The 23,069-nt window shown below is 48.7% G+C and overlaps 1 protein-coding gene across 2 annotated transcripts in view; it reads left to right on the top strand.

Annotated features, from left to right (window-relative positions):
* The window catches only part of Wasf3 (WASP family member 3), a 38,733-nt gene extending 16,155 nt beyond the window's left edge, over positions 1-22,578 (top strand). Inside the window, exons 2-8 of one of the 2 annotated variants that reach the window (XM_032886692.1) lie at positions 1,550-1,684; positions 3,209-3,362; positions 5,511-5,628; positions 16,671-16,837; positions 17,617-17,883; positions 19,042-19,409; positions 21,195-22,578. In XM_032886692.1, coding sequence (XP_032742583.1) covers positions 1,550-1,684; positions 3,209-3,362; positions 5,511-5,628; positions 16,671-16,837; positions 17,617-17,883; positions 19,042-19,409; positions 21,195-21,352 — 1,367 coding nt within the window. In that variant the 3' untranslated portion in view covers positions 21,353-22,578. Of the gene's footprint in view, positions 1-1,549; positions 1,685-3,208; positions 3,363-5,510; positions 5,629-11,825; positions 12,002-16,670; positions 16,838-17,616; positions 17,884-19,041; positions 19,410-21,194 lie in introns of both variants that reach the window. The other variant, XM_032886691.1, reaches the window with a different exon arrangement.
* Positions 22,579-23,069: the final 491 nt, after the last annotated feature.

Below are 23,069 nucleotides of genomic sequence, written 5' to 3'. Positions count from 1 at the left end.
TAAAGGTTACACACACACACACCATACCATACCACACACACACACACACCATACCATACCACACACACACACACACATACCACACCACACACACAAAACACACCACATACACACACACACCACACACCCACACCCACACACAAACCCCCACCCCACACCCCACACCCACCACCCCCACACCCCCACCTCACACCCCACCACCCCCCCTCCCCACACACCACCCCCCACCCACACACCCCCCACACACCACCCCACACCACATGACACACACACCACACCACACCCCACACACCCACACACACACACACACACCACACACACACACCACACACCACACACACACACACCACACCACACACACCACACCACACACACACACACACACACCCACACCACACACACATACTCACCACACACACCAATGCACACCGCACACTGCACACTGCACACACATCACACACACATATACCACACCACACACACCACACCACATACACACACCACACACACACACCACACACACATATACCACACCACACACACCGCACACTGCACACCACACCACACACACACACATACACATGCCACACACACATGCCACACATCGAACACCGCACCACACACACATACCCTGCATGCAGTGCTACCAATGGGAACCAAGTGTTCGCATCCATGAGCCTGTGAGGAGCATTTCTCTTTCAGACCACCAGTATGTTCTTGTGTTAGTCAGCTCATCTTCTGGGACTGTTCACATTCTCCTTTGTTGGCTGGGCAGAGAATCACTAGAAACTGAAAACCAGTGGGAGAGCTAGGTGCCTCTGTCACAGATGTTAAGTCCTTAGATGCATGGAATCAACAGTCACCAAACACGTGGAGACTAAATGAAGAATAAGAGATTTGCAGATCCGAGGTGAGGAAAGAAATGTTTTGTAGATTTTGAGAAAAAGGGAGACTCAGACATGGTGGCAAATGTCATTAATCCCAGCCCCAGGAAGACTGAGCCAAGGGGATATGGCCAGCCTGGGCTATGTAGTGAGATCATGTCTACTCTGTGTCTAGCACCCATAAAAAAAAGTAGAGGCGTGCCCTGCTGGAAACTTTAAGCTGAAATCTTAGATGCTGATTTTAGACCGTGTGGGACTCAGCACTGCGTTCCTGGATGTTCGGGGAATTGAGTGTTATCAGAAGGCATCACCACAAGGTAAGATGTGCAGTGCTGCTCACTCGATGATGGCCAACATTTAAAGGCCAAAGTAATCTCTTGAATTTCATTGAGCACTGAGAGGGACGTTCTGATATTTCCATTTTGTGTAAAGTGAGAACTTATTCTTTTTTCTTTTAAAGAAGTTTCATTTAGCGGTAACAACTTGATTGACAGCCCAGGCAGCAAGGAGGACACTGTAATCTGGAGGAGTTTACTGTCCTAAAGGCCTTGGACCTTGACACTTGCTTTGACATTCATTTGGACCAGCCCTGCACAGTGGCGGTGACAGTGACGGGCATGCGTCAGCAATCCCTCAGCAGGGGCCTTTCTCCCTCTCTTCTCTAGGCAAACATGCAGAAGACATATTTGGTGAGCTATTTAATGAGGCTAACAACTTCTACATCAGAGCAAATTCCCTTCAAGACAGAATCGATCGGCTTGCTGTCAAAGTCACCCAGCTGGACTCCACAGTGGAGGAGGGTAGGTAATTGCTACACGCAATGTGGGCCCGACAGTAGTAATTAACTGCAGTGCAGCCTCTGCTTTTTCCTTTCAGTAGCACACTGCCACTTATCTCGCCTCTTCCTGGGAGAACGGGAAGACAGCGCCCATACCACTCGGTTAATTAGTGAATAAAAAAAGAGGCTCATATCCTGTTTATGTCACGTGTCATGTTCTTGTCTTAAAAAGTTGCAGATATTACAGTAAATGAGCTGAGGGCAGTCTCCTTTTAATCCAGCTCTTAAGTTTCATTTACGGATTAAAAATAAAATTCGAATAGCTACTTGGTCTGTTCAGGTAAGGAAGGCTTGCATCTTTTGAAGGAGAGTCATTTTATTTTTTTCAGTCGAGTGTCTCTCTGGGCGTCTGGGTGTGGGCTTGTGAATGTGAGAATGCAGGTATCCGTGGAGCCCGGAGAGCAAATTGGATGCCCTGGGCTGGACTCACTCACAGGCAGTTGTGAGCTGCCCGGTGTTGCTCGGAACTAAACTCAGGTCTCCTTTGTAAGTGTAAATCCCGGCGGAGTGTTAGGTCATCGTTCTTGTGGATTTTTGTTGGCTCTTAGAATTGGATGCTTATGACAAACTCCACCCTGGGCACGATGAATAGGTATATGCTGTGTCAGGGACTACACCAAGTCCTTTAAACCTTTTCCAGGCAAGGTGTTATTGTAGTGTTCACATTGGTGCACAGGCCTTTTCCTGGAAGCTGAGGAGTCTGGGTCCCTTCTCTGGGTTGTTGCACAGCGTATGTGAGGTACAGGTTTGACGGTCCAGTGGGCAGGGCGAACAGGCACAGCGTGGACACCTAGAAGAGGAGTTATGCACAGTGTAAAAGCTGTGAGAAGGAAGAGGGCTCACCCTCCTCTGCTCAGCTGGGTGCTCTCTTGACTTCACTTCCTGGATCAAGGCCCTTATTTTGTGAGTTATAGGTCGGAAAGCTTCAAGGCCTCTCTTTCCGCATCGCTGTGGTAGATACCTAATGGTCACTCATCTTTGCGAGCTGTGAGCAGGCATCTTACTGCACCTGGCACTGATGGTTTCTCCTAAGACACCCAGATCTGTGAGCTCGCCTGCCACCCAGGGGCTGTATAGCTGTGTGGTGTCTGAGAGGTGCTGTTTAACAAAATGGTGCCCTAGGCCAGTGAAATACTTCTCTTGTTACAAAAGATGAAGAGAAAATGTATCTTTTAGAGGGAGGGAAGGGTATTCTGTTTAAGCAGGGTTTTAAAGAAACAACAGAAACTGTTATTTCAGTTCCCAGTACTCACATCCGGTGGCTCACAATTGCTTGAGTCCCAGGGAATCCAGCGCCCTCTTATGGCCTCTGCCAGCATTGTGCACATATACACACTCAGGCACACACCCCAAAATAAATCTCTGTTTTACAAAGCCAGTGTTGAGTCATTCTGGGAGACGTTTATAATTCTGAGTCAAAAGATGCTTCTTTCTAAACACGGAGTATCTCGCATGTAACTTGACCCCTCGCCTTGTCTCGCAATAGTCTCGCTGCAGGATATCAACATGAAGAAAGCGTTCAAAAGCTCTACCATCCAAGACCAGCAGGTGGTTTCCAAGAACAGCATTCCAAACCCTGTGGCTGACATTTACAACCAGAGTGACAAACCCCCACCACTGAGCATTCTGACACCGTACAGGTACACCTCCATGCCTCCCTCCCTCTCTGCTTCCCCACCGCCTTTCCAGTGGAGGTCCAGGGATGCTTCCAGAGGCTAAAATGTGCTGACGTGCTGGGTGGGACCACCTTGGAGGGCTCCTTCGGGTTGAAAAAGCACTCTGAGAACAGTAACCGCCATATCGTGCCCAGCGAAATGCTGGCTATAGGCTCTCGCTGGCATTCATAACAGGAGAAGTGCGATTTTCACACTCGGATGTGGCCGTCTTCGGCAGAAGTGATGCTTCACAGCAGCAGACCAGGTGTGGGTGTGCCGTTCCTTATGTTCACATTAGCTGGAGAGAAATGGCACGGTTCACTTATAACATGGTAAAATGCTCACCCTAGTCCTCAGCAGTGCGCAAACATCTGCTCTCTGCTGTTGCTATGGTGGTTGGATATGTCAGGGACAGACTCCAAGAGAAAAGACAGAGAGCCAGTAGGGCAACGCTCACAGGGCGAGGCCACCTGCACGCACTCTCACCAGGCTTCGTGCATCCTTCCCACACTATGGCGTCTTTTTCTCATAACTCTGGTCACCCATCCTTGGGTCTGTCTCATTCTTCCTGTCTCCTTGTCCTCTATGGTGGGCCTTGCCCCTGCGCCCATCTCTCCTCCCCTCTGTGGATCTCGCTTCACCAGCATCTGCTGGGCACCATGGTGATAACCAAAAGGGCTCACCTCCCGGAGGGAGTGCTGAAGCCAAATGTCTGTGATGGTCTCAGAGACCTGCGCGCCCTTCGTATGTGGCTGCCATCCTGACGGCCTCCTCAGGGGGCTCAGGCTCCTCTTCATCTGTGTGCGGTCTCTTCCAGGGATGCACAGGAGAGGTTTAGAGCTGGCCTCCATGAGAGGACATCAGGATTGTCACCTTCTTTCTGCTGGACAGACAGATTCCCTCAGACAATGGGCATGCACATATAATCAAAATCACATGGAAACTGAGGAGAGCGGGGCAACGTAACGGGCCTCAGCTTCTGTGGGACAAGTGGGCTTCCCTAGAGTTTAAGAGTGGACACGTTTAAAACAGCGATGTGTGTGAAACTCCGGACCACCCTCTCTCTCACTAATCTGGATTTTTGTTCCTTTATTTGGGCCATAAGCGTCCTCCTGTCTGTGTATATTTGGCTGGCCTCGCCTTTCCTGTGTGCATATATAGTTTAGTGGGATACCGTCATAACGAGTAACTCTCCTGGTTTAATTTTGAACTTAATGTCTACATTACACCTTGACTATTTCCAAGCATTACTGAAAAATTTTAATTTCTTCCATTTATTTTCTGAGCGATGGAAAGCATTTAAAAGGTTCCATTTTATTTATGATTATATCATTTATTTACTTATATATGATTATATATGTCTTTCTGTATGTAGTGCACAGGATGCTCCCAGAGGCTGCAGGTATACGCAGCTATGGGCCCGCTGATGTGAGTGCAGGGACCTGAACTCAGGTCCTCTGAAGGATAAGTAGGAGTTCTTAACTGCCGAGCCACCTCTCCAGCCCCTCGAGCATCTCTGTTGATCCCTGTTACAGCCCTGAGTTCATAGTGGCTGTGTTATTACTGGTTAAATGCTAAGGGCGTAATTCACATGATGAGTTGACATATTACTTAGACTATAGTAATCATAGCAGTACTTGAAACTGACATAGCCACAGGAGATAAAGTTTCTGTCAGGTCTACATCCACGAACATTTTGCTTTCTGAAACCAAATGGTATTGTGTAAACCCGAATTGACAAAAGGGACAGAGTACTTACTAGTTTTTGATCGTGACTATACTGAAGTTTCCAGTAGAAGTTAGTGCATCTGAGCATCCTGCTGTCTCACTCTTGGTTGGAATAAACCAAGTAGTTCCTTAAATGTATAAGCTATAGAAATTGGATATTTGTGAGTAAGGGGAATTTTCACACAGGATTTACACTTATTGAATTCTGTTTTAATTATTGTGGAGTTATTTGCTTTTGTGCACGTTTCCATGTTTTTCCAAATAAGGAAGCTCAGGATATAATAGATAAGGTGGTTAGCATGGCGTGTGTGGGTGTTAGGATCCAAAGGGTTAAAATTAGTGTTACCTCCTGATGAAGGCGGCTGACAGTCCTTCTTCCCTGGCTTTCAACACTTTGGTTCACAGAGATGACAAGAAGGACGGGCTGAAGTTCTACACGGACCCCTCTTACTTCTTTGACCTCTGGAAAGAAAAGATGCTGCAGGACACAGAAGACAAGAGGAAAGAGAAACGGCGTCAGAAGGTGCGTAGCGATGGCATCAGAAGGTGCGTAGCGATGGCGTCAGAAGGTGCGTGATGACGTCAGCGGGAGGCACCGCCTCAGTGTGCACACGGAGCCTTTGCTCGCATAGTCAGGGTGTTATGTCTAGTGCTAAGGTGTCCTTGGAGTGTCCTCCTTTTGCATGACAAACTTGACACTTTGACACAGCCATGCTGTTTTTAAGTAGATCCGACGAGCTTTGCACTCTACCACTTGTATGCCTCTAACAGAGGAAGTGGTGAACACTGCAGTTCAGTTTCTGACTGTGTGATGACTCCTGCCCCTTTGCTCCCTCAGAGCTTCCCAGGGTCAGTGTTCCCGTCAGACATCAGCATGCTTTGTCTTGTCTCCATTCACCTGTTAGGCACCATGTCACTGTGACGGAGAGCGTAGCTGAGGTGCTTGTGGGAGACTGGCAACCAGTGATCTGTACTTTCAGAGATCCTTGCCCCCCCCCCTTAGAGGAGGGTGGAGGTAGAGGCAAGCAAGAAGAAAGCCAGTCATGACTTTTGGAAATAGCTGCCCCACATATCATCTTGGAAGGATAAACTGACTTGTTTGGGTTAAGCAACTTCTGCTTTGAAAATTGCCCCCTTAGGACTGAGAATTTTAGACGTAAATTGAGAGTTTCCCTTCTCAAAAATTGATTGGTTGTGTGTAGTTGTTTTGCCTGCATGTGTGTTGTATACTGCTGGGCCTGCCTGCAGAGGCCAGAAGAGGGTGTAGTTCCCCTGCACTAGAGTTACCGATGGTTGTGTGTCACAGTAAAGGTTTAAAAGATTCCCTTGCGGGGTTGGGGATTTAGCTCAGGGGTAGAGCACTTGCCTAGCAAGCAAAAGGCCCTGGGTTCGGTCCCCAGCTCCTAAAAAAAAAAAAAAAAAGGAAAAAAAAAAAAAAAAAAAAAAGATTCCCTTGCTTGCTGGCATGGTCGAGCCATATGGCATTAGCAGGTATATTCATCTCAGCGGCGGCTGGTTCTAGGGCACCATGTGACACTACCCCAGCTATTCTCTGTTCCCCGTGGTCTCTCCGCCCCTGTTGTTAGCCTCTTAGTCACCCCGCTGACTCTCTGCCTTACACTCTGCTCACGTCCCTGCCACCCAGTAAAATCAGGACTCTAGAGGTCCCAGCAGCGGCTGGTCCCCCATGGCTCTGAGACCCACTCTGGTTCTAGCGGTGGCTGTCCTATCGCTGTGCCTCAAACTCTGCCCACACTCCCAGCAACTGCTCCCTAGTGGTTATAGTATCAACTTCCAGCAACCCGTTAAAATCATAACTCCAGATGTTTGTAATTTAGCAATCAGATTTATATGTTAAATTCTCAATCTACAAAGCATCCACACAATAAACTCACAACCAATTGATAAGGATATAATCCACCCACCTAAATAAGATAAATTGTCCTATAAAAATCCATCCCTTCAGAAATATTCATTTAAGGCCACACGGATCTGGATCGTCCTTCTCTGCCTCTATCTTGGTTCCTCCCTCTTTTCCTTTTCTCTCCCACCTTACAAAACCTTTGTCCCTGCCTTACTTTTTACTGTCCAATTACAGGCCTTGCTTTAACTTGTGCCAGCCCTCACCTGCATATAGACATCAACCTACAGTTGTGAGCCACCATGTGGTTGCTGGGAATCGAACTCAGGACCACTAGAAGAGCGACGAGTGCTTTAACCACTGAGCCATCTCTCCAGTCCTGGCCAATAGCCTGTTGAAAGAAAATAGTTGTTGTTATGTAATTAATGTACTCACACTGGCTTCATAAGGATATTGGTGTGTGTGTGTGTGTGTGTGTGTGTGTGTGTGAGAGAGAGAGAGAGAGAGAGAGAGAGAGAGAGAGAGTGTGTGTGTGTGTGTGTGTGTGTGTGTAAAAGAATCTATGTTTAATAAAAAGGGAAAAATAAAATTTAGGGTCATTAAATGAGGAAAGACACATGATATTTGTCTTTTGGAGACTTAGTTCACTTACTATCAGGATATCCAGTTGATCTGTTTTCCCTCATTCTCTATAGTTGTGTGTGTATGTAACGTTGTCTTTATCCTCTCCTCTGTTGACAGTCACCAATTAGCTGTCATGAGCAACATGGCAGTAAAGCGTGGGGAGGAAGTGTCCCAGTGACACGATGACTCAGAGTCCTTTGGGCAAGTCCCAGGGCTGGCAGAGCTGACCTGGTGTCTACTTCAGGGCACCTCTGTATTGCTCCCTAGAAGGGGGATTAATTTGTATGTGTGCCCAGCAGTGACTATGGTTCCCTCTCTGTATCCTCATAGGCAGTGGTTTTCTTAATGAGCACTGTTCTAAGTTGAGATGGACTCTGAGGAGAGCTTCCGTCCTAGGAAGGTACTTGTAAGGCTCCTTCCCTACAGTCTGTGAGTCGCCATGTCCTGAGGGCTAGTGCGGTGGAGCATTTTGCCAAGTGTTATGTGGTACCTTACACCCTGATGGGCATGTGTCATGCCATCCCTGCACCTCTCAGATGAAATCCACTTGACCACGGTGAATGACTTTTTCCATCCGTCCTTGAGTTCTATTGCAAGCCTCATGCTGAGAATGTCTGTGTCTCTGATAAGACAGTTGGCTTATGATTCTCTTTTCTGCTGTTTACCTCTCTCCTGTTTCTGGATCTGGGTGATGCTGGCTCTGTGTGGAGCGTTTGATGGTATTTCTTCCTTGCTAGTCTGTGAGCTAGTGAGAGGAGCATCTGTGTTAGCTCTGTAACTGTCTCCCAGAAGGCACCTGGAGCTTTCGAGAGACTCCTGCCTATTATTATTATTATTATTATTATTATTATTATTATTATTATTATTATTATTATTATTATGGCTTCGGTTTTACTTTTCAATAGAGGTTTAAGGAGTTTGTATCCTCTTTGCTTGGTCTTGGTAGGTCATAGACACCTAAAAATGCATCCATTTCTCTCAGATTACCAACTTACATCCCAGTGAGCTTCTGGCTTGTGTTGTTGGCTATGGCTTATCTCCCCTCTCATCTCTAGTTCTATTAATACGACTCTTCTTTTGAATGCTTTGGGCTGTTTTGATTTACTTATCTTTTCAAATAACCAATCCTTTTATTGATTTTTTAAATTTCATTTCTTTTTTCTTACTTCTCTTTCCCTGCTGATTTGGGGTTTTCTTGTTTTTATTTGTCCAAGGTTCTAAGGAACATGGTTTCCTGTTTACTTGAAATCTGTCGTTTTTAAGATGTGGGCACTCACCACTGTAGACTGCTCTCATTACACTGTGTATCCCTTCACCACGGAAGTGTTCCTCCTTTGCTGTAACCGATAGTTTGGCTGGAAGTAGTCATCAGCATCAGCAGAATGATGGTATATTCGAAGTGGGGGTCAGTAGGGACAGGCGACGTGTGACAGATGGCCTTTGAGAGTCGAGGGGCTTTTCTTGGAAGAGGTACGAAGGAGTACCCTAGGGTAGGACACTGTGCTGCACAGTCTGGGGATTCTAATGCAAGCCTGTGTCACTGAGATAAGGTTTATTTCCTTTAATATTTCAAGATCCTGGCCGCGTGCGTGTCTCTGTCTAATGTGCATGATACTGGATAGAGCTGAAGGCTGAACTGTTGTGAGCAGTTAACACACTTATCCCCGACTGTCAGTGTGCATCCTGAGCAGGAGGAGTGACAGTTAAGTGCCTTTAACAGTGTGGCTCCTAAATAGGATGCCCACTGAAACCTCTCTGTCCTCTTTCTTTTGAGTTTTAAAAGTGCACAGACAACATATCATGGCTCTAAAGCTCTGACTGACAAGGGCACCCTCTAAAGCTCTGACTGACGGAGGCACCATCTAAAGCTCTGACTGACGAAGGCACCCTCTAAAGCGCTGACTGACCAAGGCACCCTCTAAAGCGCTGACTGACCAAGGCACCCTCTAGAGCTCTGACTGACCGAGGCACCCTCTAAAGCGCTGACTGACCAAGGCTCCCTCTAAAGCTCTGACTGACGAAGGCCACCCTCTAAAGCGCTGACTGACACAGGGCACCCTCTAAAGCTCTGACTGACCGAGGCACCCTCTAAAGCGCTGACTGACCAAGGCTCCCTCTAAAGCGCTGACTGACAGGGCACCCTCTAAAGCGCTGACTGACAGGGCACCCTCTAAAGTGCTGACTAACCAAGGCACCCTCTAAAGCGCTGACTGACCAAGGCACCCTCTAAAGCTCTGACTGACCGAGGCACCCTCTAAAGCGCTGACTGACGGAGGCACCCTCTAAAGCTCTGACTGACAGGGCACCCTCTAAAGCTCTGACTGACGAAGGCACCCTCTAAAGCGCTGACTGACCAAGGCACCCTCTAAAGCGCTGACTGACCAAGGCACCCTCTAAAGCGCTGACTGATGGAGGCACCCTCTAAAGCTCTGACTGACCAAGGCACCCTCTAAAGCGCTGACTGACCAAGGCACCCTCTAAAGCGCTGACTGACCAAGGCACCCTCTCTGAGGACCTAGCATTGCTCAGTGCTCCTGTGAGCGTTTTCCCTGACTTCTAGACCATGCACTAAGGCATGCATACACATGTGCCGAAGCAATCCATATGTAAAATCATACCAGACATGATTTGTGTACACAGAAATTATTAAGGATGTGGGGTTTTTTTTCTTAATAGCACACAGTATCCTGAAATGCAAATGTTCCATTACCTACCCTTTGTCGTGTTGATGAATGGATGTTGACTGTAAACTGCACCTCTGAAGTACCTGAGTTGGTTTCCTACAGCAGTAAAGGTGGTTCTTTAGAGCACATTTCTAGACGATGAATTGCTGTTACTGAGGAGAAAGCAAGGTAAGATTTGGACAGGCCCCCCGTCACACGGCCCTGGCCCATCTAAAGGCTGAAGACTCAGTTCACACGTCCAGAGGCCCCTGGCTTGCTAAGTGCCCATCTCATCTGCATCTCGTCTTTTTCTGTCCTGAGCAGTCATCCTAGGTCCTGTGTGCATTTTATGTTCTTATTCTTAAAGTGCCCCAGAGCCTCTAAACACCTCTGAACAGCCCAGTCCAGCCACCTCTTTCTCACTGCCTTAAACTGCAGGCGAGATGACATCTGGTATACACAGAGATATATGCACATATATGAAATGTATACACATACAATATGTATGTTGATATAAGCTAGATATAAGCTATATCAGACTTGAAAATATTTATATTTTACCACATTCTATAGAGACTTATTTGTGCTGGCTGTCAGACTTCCCTTTTCAGGGAAAAAGCTCCATGGGGTAGAAACTGTGTGTGTGTGTGTGTGTGTGTGTGTGTGTGTGTGGTGTGTACACAAGCATGCATGCATGTGTGTGTATAGTATGTGCATGCATGTGTGTGTATGTAGTATGTGCATGCATGTGTTGTGTATGTGTGTAGTATGTACATGTATGTGTTTTGTGTGCATGTGTGTGTGTGCACAAGCATGCATGCATGCATGTGTTGTGTGTGTTGGCCATTTGAATCATCAGTTCCTGAGTGCTGGGCATGGCCCCTGGGACATGCTTGTGCTTGAGGTGTGTGACTTTGATCATTCAGCCAGCATTTACTGAGTTTATGCTTCATGTAAAGGTAAAAGAGTAGGGGAGGCCCATAAGGGCGAGTAGGAAGAAAAAGCATACGACCTTTGTCTGGAAGATTGTAAGTGCTTGTTCAAGAAAAGGGACAAATGTGTAAACGCCCGAGAGGGCCTCCCCTTGGAAGAGAGTCTTTTGTTGGACCAATGTGAGGATGGAATACGCCTTGGTGACAGACAGGATGGTGTAAGAATAGCTTTGTGTCTACACAGGTAAGTTTATCTGTGTGTGCATGTGTTGCACACATGCGCATGCACACACATACAGGGCTCCAAAGTGTGTCAATGAGGGAAATGACTTTGGTGTTACCAGATACTTCACAGGAGCAGTGTAAAACAGGCTATGGCCCCAGCAAGTGAGAGTCCCGTCCCTGAGGGGAAGGTAAGCAGGTACGGGGGGAGCGGCCGTTTCCTTAGAGACCACTTTATTTCCGATGGACCTGCTAAGGCACGTGCTGTTTTAGCATCCCTGCAGTTGAGTGTGACTAGGATGTGAAGAGCTCTAGAGCGGGCACCAGGCCTGTTCTCTGTGCATTGTAACTGCATCTAACCTGCTCTTTTCCTCTCCCTTCTGTCTTGGCATGCTTGCTTTCCTTTCCTGGACGTCAGGAGCAAAAGCGTGTAGATGGCACCACTCGTGAGGTGAAAAAGGTTAGAAAAGCCAGAAACAGGCGCCAGGAGTGGAATATGATGGCGTATGACAAAGAGCTTAGGCCCGACAACAGGTTGTCTCAGAGTGTGCACCACGGGGCATCCTCCGAGGGATCTCTGTCCCCAGACACTAGGTGTGTGCGCCATGGGCCCCTCTCCCCACGTTTGAGTCCTTGTATTTTGGGTTTCTGTGTGCCCTTCTGTGTCCTTAAAATTGATATCTGTGTTTGGCTTTTAAAATAACGCTTTAAGGATTGCTATTTGAATGTGGTGACTTTGCATGCCCTTAAAGGTTTAAGTTTTCTCTTGGGTTAATCTGGAAGGTGGAGTTTTACTGTGGATTCTGAACTTGGGTGACTGTCAGTTACTTTGCTTAATCACCACTTACTGCTTTAATGTAAAATGTTGAATTTCTTTTGTCAGCAGTGACCCAGGAAGACCTTCATTAGAAGAAGGCACAGACAAAAGAGGGCTTGGTATCTCTTTCCAAACTGCTCTCATTTCAGGAGGACTTCCTGTTGCGGTTTCTTTAAAAAGTTGACGGCAGTTATGTAAAAGTGTTTCTTGCAGGTGCCGACACAGAGGTCATGAGGTCGTGTAACACAGACTCGCTTGATGACCAACTGGCCTGTTTTAACTTCCGGTTTAATTTCTTGTTTCTGTTCTATCAGATCATGTTCCATTTGTGTGGACTTCCGGGCTTCTGCATATGCAAGTCAGAATTCAAGCTGGGCGCACAGCTCAGTTGGAAGAGTGGTTGCCTGGCCTCTGTGAAGCCCTGGGGCGAACCCTGGCTTCTCATAGACCAGGGGGGCTAGCACACCCAGAGGTGGAAGCAGGATGATCAGAAGTTCAGGGTCATCCTGGGCTACATATCTGAGGCCATCCTGGGATACATGAGACTCTTTAAAATACCAATAACAAGCACAAATGTACAAACTAACCAAAACATCAAGAATTTACCCAAGAAAATGTCAAGAGTAATGTGAAATCGGGTCTGTACCTCATATTTGATTTCTTTATCTTTTGTTGTTTTTTTTTTTCTTATCACCTCGGAATCTAGAGCAGTCTCTACCCACCCAAAAGAATAGGTGGGTGTCTGCTAGGAGAGAAGTTAGGGGTTACAGGACTTCAGGTACGGCTTCCCGCCCAGGACTACGAGCTCTGGAAAAGTGCGCCCCAGGTAGTCAGTCTGTCTGCACCTGTAACCTGAGGTATTCAGAGAACGCTGGGAGCTTTGGGCTCTTGCCTCAGGCTTAAACTTTAGCCTCAGGCTACTGGAGGGCACGGCCCGAATCCCCACTGCTGTTGCACTGTTTCTTGTTTTGACAAGTAACTTGGTTGGGGTTTTAACTCTGTCACACAAATCCATCCATAGATACATACATACACTCTGTATATGATCTGACTTAAACACGTGTACATGGGAAAGGGATGGACTGTTTTCTTTACACCCTCAGTTGAATGCTTCTCCCTACCATCCGAGATTGTTCCAGGCCAGGCATGGTGCTGACGGCCATTAGACCTGTTGGATCGCCTGCTCGTGTGCTCGAGTCACCTAGGTGCAGTTTCCTTTCTCGTAGGTGGCTCCTTTGTCAGAGCCTTGTGTCTCGTGCCCTTTGCCGCGACTCCCTATTGCAGACCTGACTTTAGCAAACCCCCTACTTCGTCACTGGACTCAGAGGGAACCCCTTCAGTTAATTTGGAAAATTGGCATGTTTTATTAAAACTGCAGCCTTTCCTCTTTTTAAAATGTGTGTTTTTCTTTAGTTATTGGTGTGTGTGGGTGTGATGCTCTGTGTGTGAGTGCGGTGCCTGTGGAGGCTGCAATGGAGCGTCAGATCCCCTGGAGAGGGAGTTAGATGGGCTTTAACCACTTACGCGGGTGTGGGAATCAGACCAGGGTCCTCTGCCAGCACCAGTGCCCTTACCTGCTGAGCCTTCCCTCCAGCCTTAACCTTTTCTTACTACGAAATTAAAAATATTTACACCTGAATATTACAGAAAGAAATTAAAACTAAATACCCATCCTGACATCCCTTTTTACTGTATATGTCTTTTCTCTCTGTGTCTGTGTGGAATTTCTATCTTTACAGAATTGAGATCACGCAGAACATTTCCCTTTACTTCTTTTTGTTGTTGTGGTTTGGGGATTTTTCTGACCCCGGGTCTCACTGCGTAGCTCTGGGTTTCCTGGAGCTCTCTGTGTAGACCTTCAACACACAGATGCACAGTGTAGACCTTACACACACAGACCCACAGTGTAGACCTTAAACACACAGACCCACAGTGTAGACCTTAAACACACAGATCCACAGTGTAGACCTTACACACACAGACCCACAGTGTAGACCTTACACACACAGACCCACAGTGTAGACCTTACACACACAGACCCACAGTGTAGACCTTACACACACAGACCTTACACACACAGACCCACAGTGTAGACCTTACACACACAGACCCACAGTGTAGACCTTACACACACAGACCCACAGTGCACAGTGTAGACCTTACAGTGTAGACACACACACAGATCCACAGTGTAGACCTTACACACACAGACCCACAGTGTAGACCTTACACACACAGACCCACAGTGTAGACCTTACACACACAGACCCACAGTGTAGACCTTACACACACAGACCCACAGTGTAGACCTTACACACACAGACCCACAGTGTAGACCTTACACACACAGACCCACAGTGTAGACCTTACACACACAGACCCACAGTGTAGACCTTACACACACAGATCCACAGTGTAGACCTTACACACACAGACCCACAGTGTAGACCTTACACACACAGACCCACAGTGTAGACCTTACACACACAGACCCACAGTGTAGACTTTAAACACACAGATGCACAGTGTAGACCTTACACACACAGACCCACAGTGTAGACCTTAAACACACAGATCCACAGTGTAGACCTTACACACACAGACCCACAGTGTAGACCTTACACACACAGACCCACAGTGTAGACCTTACACACACAGACCCACAGTGTAGACCTTAAACACACAGATCCACAGATCCACAGTGTAGACCTTACACACACAGACCCACAGTGTAGACCTTACACACACAGACCCACAGTGTAGACCTTACACACACAGACCCACAGTGTAGACCTTACACACACAGACCCACAGTGTAGACCTTACACACACAGATGCACAGAGACCTTACACACACAGATCCACAGTGTAGACCTTACACACACAGACCCACAGTGTAGACCTTACACACACAGATCCACAGTGTAGACCTTACACACACAGACCCACAGTGTAGACCTTACACACACAGACCCACAGTGTAGACCTTACACACACAGACCCACAGTGTAGACCTTACACACACAGACCCACAGTGTAGACCTTACACACACAGACCCACAGTGTAGACCTTACACACACAGACCCACAGTGTAGACCTTACACACACAGACCCACAGTGTAGACCTTACACACACAGACCCACAGTGTAGACCTTACACACACAGACCCACAGTGTAGACCTTACACACACAGATGCACAGTGTAGACCTTACACACACAGATGCACAGGCCTCAGCCTCCCAAGTACTGACGTCAAAGGCACACACCACCACACCTAGCTGTTTGACAGTTTAAAAATGTTTTATTTTTAGACACTATTTGGTAAAAGCGTGATTTTTAGAGGCGTATTCTCCTTCTCACACATGAGCACTAAAGATACTGAGGAAAGTTTAACCTTAAGCTGTGTATAAGGCAGACCTATAAACAAAGTGTCCTAGTCAACCCAGATAAACAACGCCTCTTTAGTTCTGCCCCCTCCTGACAGATCGCTAGGCCTGGCTTGTTTCTAACTCTGAGTTTCGGATGAGCAATTGACCGAGTGTTCTCTGTAATCAGAAGTCAGTACATCTCCACATCCAGCCCTGTGTTCTCCAATCCTGGGCCCTGCTTTCGTGCTGTGGCTCTGCCCCCCTGCTTCTCTCAAAGTCCCTGGGATTGATGGGGTCCTCAGGCTAAGGGAGCAGCCTCCTTCCTGCTCCCTTCCCGTAACCTACCGTCCTCTGCTGCGACAGATGGACCTGACCGCGAGCAGCACATCGGTGGCGTGCCTTGTGGCAACTTCTGCCTGCCCACTCAGCCTCCTCCGAGCCCCCCCACAACTGCCTGCTGGCACCCCCTGTTCCCTGGTCCTTCACTTGCCCAGCCCTTGCCGCTTCTCCTCTTGTCAGCCTTCATCAGAGTCCTGTCTCCATCAACTGTGTGTCTGTCTCCGTGGTCACCTGCTTTGTCTTGGCTTCTTTTCTCCAAGCTGTGTTCCAAGGATGGCTTTCTCATTCGTACCACAGAATGTGCTGTGTCCTACCACATCCCACTGGAGACACTCCATGCTGTGCTGGGTGACTGTGTCCTGTAGAGAGTGACACATCAGTGATGTAGTCACCTAGGTAGGGTGTGTATATCATCAGCGACCTCATAGATTTAGATATTTTTCTATTTTTGAAATGCACTGAACCCAGATACAGGTCAGACATTTTCCACCACTAAAATATGGTAACTGTGCTGCTAGCGGTTGGAAGAGTGACTGAGACATCCTCACACACAGTTGTGATCTACACCACAGCTCACAGACAAGCTATTATTATGCTGCAGGTAGGGGACAGAGAGGAGGAGCAGGCCCTCTGGTTGAGGAAATCTGCCCGCAGAAGTCCCAAAGGCAGGCATGAGTTTGTGTCTTCATCTCTGCTCTTGTTTGCCCCCAGTGTGTGCTTACCTGTTTCCCTTCAGAGAGAGAAACTCAAGCTGAATCCTAGCAGGAGCCAGCAAGTGTATGTGAGAAAAGTCAGAACGAGAAGAGAAGAGTGGGAGAGGAGGAAAATGGGCATTGAGTTCATGAGTGACGCCAAGAGGCTGGATCAGGCGGGGAGTGCCAAGGAAGACGCGAGGCCCAGAGGGTGCGACATCTGCTTTCTTGGATCCCCAACCCCAGATCAAGCCCTGCTTCAGCATCGTGGGAGGACTTGCAGCCCCCTGACGACTGTCCTGTAAAATGCGTGCCTCTTACTAACGTGGCTTGCTGCTGCTACCTGATGACAGCTGTTCCCCCTCTCAGGCTCTGCCGGCTGCTGGTCATCGCCTCCTTCCCAAACCGCTCACTAACGCTCGGTCTCCATTCCCTCTAGAGCTCTGCTGTGCCGCTGTGTCTGAGGCCTGGAAGCCAGTCAGCGCTGACTTTCCTTCTTCGGGTTCAATTCATTTCTGCCATTTATAAAAACGCAGCTCACTGTGCATTCTGGACCCCTCTTTGTCTTCTTGCCTTTAACACATATCCAGTTCACCTGCTGTTTCATGCTGCAAAATCATGTGTTGTGGGATTTTATTGCCTTTAAGTTCTCGGCCAGTCTGAGATGTTGTTTCTGAAGGAGTGGGGTTTGTCATACAGCATTGTCTTCATAAAGAGATACGTGAAGTGTTGTGGTCATGCGTCCTTGCCGACTCCCACTCTGGTCCGACTTACCGAAGCCTCTGATCTGAATCCATGTAACACTGGGCTTTGCTACTAAAATAATTGTGTTGTTGCTCGGAAGCTTTCAGGGGGCTGGGCTTGGCTGAGCGCCAAAGAAATAAATGTCTGTCTTCATGCTGACAAGTTGTCATTTGTAGATACGCAGCTGCCTCTTGGGGGACCTTTTAAAAACTTCAGTTTCTCTCACCCCCTTTCCTCCAAACTCAGGTCTCACACATCCGATGTCACCGATTATTCTTATCCTGCTACTCCCAACCACGCTTTGCAAGTACAGCCGGTGACACCTTCCTACACGGCTGGCGATGCACCACTGCATGCAGCCACAAACCAAGGCGCTGAGCACGAATACCGACCCTCGTCTGCCTCGGCGAGGCACATGGCCCTGAATAGACCTCAGCAGCCACCGCCACCACCTCCGCCCCAGGCCCCAGAGGGGTCCCAGGCCTCTGCGTCAGTGGCTCCAGCCGACTATGGGTAAATTGCTATTCCTTTCATGTTTGGTTTTGCTGGTAAATTGGTGTCTTGGAAGAATTTTACCACAGAATATAGTCAGGAATGATCGAGCACAGTGTCAGTGTCAGCAGAGGGTGTCAGACAGAGTCGGTGTGGGGTCCAGCCACTGACAGTAGACACATCTCAGGTGGACAGTGTGCTTGTGTCTGTCCTCTGCTCATAGACGGGCTCTAAGCCAAGGCACCCATGAAGAGTAAAATGCTTATTCAAGAACTTTTCCACACCCTTGAATTCCTCACAGAGTGCTAGACCAGAACACATGTAATCGCACGTACACCTCGCCATCCACCCCATAATTCCGTTCTCACCCCTCAGCTCCTGGAACATTCCGCCCTGAGTCTCTTGTTCTCTGGTCTGTGGACTGAATGCCTCCCCTGTGTCTAGACCCTTCCAGGTCATGTGTTAATTCATTTGAGATCCTCCCTTTTATTTGGTCAGCTCGTCTTTAGCTCTCTTAGATTTACTCTTTAAAATGTTCCCGAGTGTCTACACCCAGCAAAGTTGAATAGAGCAATATGTCTTTTCCACCCAAGGGAAACCCTTGCTTTCTGATTGTGCCTGCAGCCTGAAAGAGGAGACCATGTGGTCTGGGTGTCCCTTGTCCTTTGGTCTTGGCTAAGCTGGGATTCCTAGGATATGTTTTGAGGCTGCTACATCAGGCACACAGAGGGCCTGTGGCTTGGAAAACTGTTAACCTGTCTCTTGGAGTGTTTGACACACCACTGGGAACCTTAGCCCTGGAGATCCTATTCGGACAGGGCCTGAGAAGGGAGTGTTACCCCATGTCTTTGTCCCTGGCCTCAGAGCCCTTGTGTGACAAGGCCCTACACGGCACAGCTCCGAAAGATTTGGGATGGAAAGGGTATGAGCCCTTTGCTGCTCTCTTGGACCCTAGCCATCCAGAGTTCACTGTGCATTTCAGACGGTCACTCTAGGTACATTTCAGTGGGTTTTTAATTGTCATGACGTATGACTTGGAGAGACTGACCCTCAGAGGTGACACTTGCTCCCCGCAGGGACTCCGGCCCAGCTGGCAGTACTGTGCTCCGTCTGAGTTCTGTCTCTCTATGCGGAGACATCCCTGGTTATGTGAGTGACTGGGTTTTGTTTATTCCTTAGGATGCTTCCAGCACAGATAATTGAATACTACAATCCCTCAGGACCGCCACCACCTCCCCCTCCACCCATGATTCCTTCAGCACAAACTGCCTTCGTCAGCCCTCTCCAGATCCCTGCGCAGCAACCCGCATTCCCTGCCTCAGCCGGCTCCACATACCCCACCCCTCCTCACCAGCCCTCCACTGGGCTCCTGGCCACAGCACCACCGCCCCCAGGGCCCCCGCCTCCTCCACCTGGTCCTCCTGGCCCCTCCTCCCTGTCTTCCTCCCCAATGCATGGTCCCCCTGTGGCTGAGGCAAAGCGCCCAGAGCCTGCACAGCCACCCATAAGTGATGCAAGAAGCGATCTCCTGGCTGCCATCCGGATGGGTAAGTGCGCGCGCAGGTTCAGTCCGTGCTCCGGAAGGGTAAGTGCACGCAGGTTCAGTCCATGCTCTGGAAGACACTGATGTGTGGTCAGCCAGGTACACTGCCTTCAAAAGATGAGGTACATTCTGTCGTTGGTTACTTTCTTATTAAGTTGGAATTGTTCTACGGGCAGCATAGAAACATATTATCATCAAAAGTTAAACGTTTGGGAAAGCTGTACTCAACGAGAAGCCAGAAGCTAGACATCATGGTAGATCGATTAATAGGACCTTTCTCCACTGTGGACTCAAGAATGAAATGGAAGAGAGTAAGTGCCCAGCAGGAATCTTGTTTTCAACAAAGCTAACGTTACACTGGACTTGTTACAGTCACAGCGAGCTGTGCCAAGCCAGTGGCTTCTGGAATTTATTCAGTAGCCCACAGAGTGTTCCAGGCGCCTTACTGCCGAGCCCTAATACAGGAGAGGTGGCATGAGCATCTCATAGACCTTGACCCTGTGGAGTCAAGAGCCTCCCAGGAGGCCTGTGTGCTATACCATTCACCCTTAGCTGTCCGAGTCCAGATGGCCCCAGGCAGCAGCAACAGGCTGCGGAATATTCCCAGAGCTCATCGCACCCTCAGGAACTCTACAGCCTCTCGGTCAGTTTGTCTGTCTTGGATGTGTAACTGACGGAGGTTGCTGGTCTGCAACCTTGGGAACTTTAGCTCTGGTAACGTCCTTCCCAGAGCTATGGTGCCTCTGCCTCATACCTCATACCTCTACCTGAGCTCACTGAGTCTGGCCTGTGCATACACAGCCCATGCTATGCATGCATATATGTAGGTGCATACACGCTCGCACGCGCGCGCACACACACACACACACACACACACACACACACACACCCTGCCTGCTGCTAAAGACCCTGGAATCCCCAAGTATCTTGAACATCATTGAAAAACTTGAGTTTCTTGAGACAAACGCTGTAAGCCAGAATACATTAGGGAGGTCAGCTGTCCTGTCTTAGGATGAGAGAGTTAGACGTGGTTTTGGACACTCTCGGCCAGTCCGGTGAGTGTGTAATCAGAGACTACCTTGCTCCAAAAGCCCATGTCTGTTCTCTACAGGAGCAGAGCTTGTAAATAGAGAGCTCAAGGAACGGACCTGATTCAAGTTTGACAGAAACGAGGACAAATGAGGCAGGAGGTGTTTGGAGCCAGGAAAAATGTCCCCGCTAGATTGGCTTAGTGGCACTGTTTGAAAACGATTTCTAGGGAAAATAGAAGCAGTGTGTATCTATGATAACTTGTGGTTCTGGTTTTGTTGTTTTCTTCAGGAAAGAACATGTTAGGTAGTTATGTATTTTAGTGGTTTGGGACCATTACATCTCGAGTAACTCCTGAACTTTCCAGAGAAAAGCGTGTGCATGTGTGTGAGCCTGTGTGCATGTATGTGAGCCTGTGTGAATGCATGTGTGCATGGGGAGGTGGTCTCCAACATTGTCAGGGCTATTAAGATGGGCGTATTTTCTTCTTGTTTTGTCCCTAGCCTGTACATTTGAAGTCCCGTCAAAGGGCAGTGCTAAGCACGTCACGTTAAATCACCTGCCTACTGTGTGACCAAGCAGTCGCACACACTGTGGTATTTTGGGTCCCTTTCCAGCCGTAACCTGAGTTTACACGTTTCCTCTGCCCTCGGATGTTCAGGGTCTTGTCTGTATGAACTCAGTATAAAGAGGGCGACCTGTTTGGTTTCCTTCCCTGGGAGCTAAGAGACTGATTCTCCTCCCTGCCTCCTGTTTGCAGGAATCCAACTGAAAAAGGTGCAGGAGCAGCGTGAGCAGGAAGCCAAGCGGGAGCCTGTGGGCAATGACGTGGCCACCATCTTGTCTAGGCGCATTGCTGTGGAGTACAGCGACTCGGACGATGACTCTGAGTTTGATGAGAACGACTGGTCCGACTGAGTCGCCAGGGCCAGGCGGCAGGCGGCCAGCCAGGGCACCATATGCAAGTGTGCTAGGAGCTCCTGTGATCTCTGCACCCTCACAGTGGTATTACCCTGTAGCTTTAGTACCTTTTGTATTAGCAGTGTGATATTGCTTCTGCACATCCTTCTGGATTTGTTGAGTATTTACTGTGTAATACTTAAGTGCCACTAAACACAGCACACCGTGCTGCACACCAGGACATTCGCTGTACCTAGTGCACCATCCTGAAATAGCATCTCGCTTCCCTCTCGGCTGTGAGAGTCTCCTCTCCCGTCCATCCTGCTCTGGTGGACCTGCCGCGTGTCTGCACAGCTGCCCGGTGTCAGCTCTTTGCAAGATCAATGGCTGTGTGTCAGTGATGTCTTCCAACCAGTGGGCGATGCTTCCCTGATTTTGGTTTTTTTTTTTCCTTTGCAAATCGAATTCCAGATAGACATGGTTGCGGAGGGGAAAGTTTAACAAGTCAGAATAAGATGCTTCTCTATTTGCACACTCCGTCTGGTGGCCTCCAAGGAACTGTGTGTGCTCGTTTGCACTCGCAGCAGAGAGCACTCGTTTTTATGAGGGAACCCTGTGCCCAGGGACTTTGCAGATGGAGCTTACTTCTGTGACTAGCCCTGGTAGTGTGGGCACCCAGAGTCTGCAGAGCAGGGCGGCACAGCTGCCCCATCTGATTCCCTCCTACCCCACCCAGTGGGAAAGAGACCTCCACAGTTTGTTTCCTGGGATCCCTACCCCTCTGGTCTCCGGGCAGTGAGCACCTCACTCCCCTTGCCCTGAGTCATAGAAGCTTGGGTTTGGCTGAGAGATGCCACCAGCTGTTCACGACCCATGGTGCTGTGGCTGGATTCGCACTGTGTCAAACAGGGCCACACCCGTCCTGAAGCACAGCTCTCTCCTCCCGTGTTGTTGGCACATTTTAAATTTTAAAAAGTACCTCACAAGATAAACTTGATTCACCCGGTTGCCCTGGCAGAGACCCCGACTTCCCCTCCACTGCCCTGACCCTTTCACCGAATGGCAGTGCCTCAGTCCTGTGTCGGCTTCACAGCTCCGGAGAGGCAGCTGCTGATTTAACTAAGTCATTGGTGCCCCAGGCGTGGGTCACAGGCAGGACTTACACAGGTGCCAGGACACTGCCTTCCCTTAGGTGCACATTCAAATGGCCTGCGGCTCTTAATATCTCTCACTTTTTATGAAAAGAAAAATTTAGATCTGGGGTGACATGCGTCAGTGGATAGGGGATGTCTCTGGGGTAATTAAAAGTGGGTTTTGCTCATGAGTTTGGGGATGTCACCCAGCCGCCCACATCATCTGCCGTGTGTGGACTCCTGCCAGTAGCAGGTTTTACTCATGTCAGTCAGATACTGAAAACCCATCTGCAAGCCCCTGCCTACGCCCTGCTTTGCCATGTATCTGAGTGCTCTATGCTGCCCGATGGTCATCCTGGAGCCTGTACACACGTGGCCATTGCTGTGACTCGCTGTCACATTGGTAACTGTCGAGAAACTTTTCCCTTTCTCCCATTTCCATTTTCCAACACTGAGACCTACCGCACCGACATCATCCTCATGACTTTGACATCCGGAGCCCTTGGTTATCCGTCCAGCAGCTTGTCTCTGTTGTTCTCCTGTCTCCCGAGTGCCCCGTGTGCCCCAGCACTCACATTTGGGAGCACTTCTTTGTTTGGCCG

Source organism: Rattus rattus, chromosome 16 (genome assembly GCF_011064425.1).
Source record: "Rattus rattus isolate New Zealand chromosome 16, Rrattus_CSIRO_v1, whole genome shotgun sequence".
Lineage (NCBI taxonomy): Eukaryota > Metazoa > Chordata > Mammalia > Rodentia > Muridae > Rattus > Rattus rattus.
Note: the sequence above shows the minus strand (reverse complement) of the source record. Positions and strands in the feature narration are given on the sequence as shown.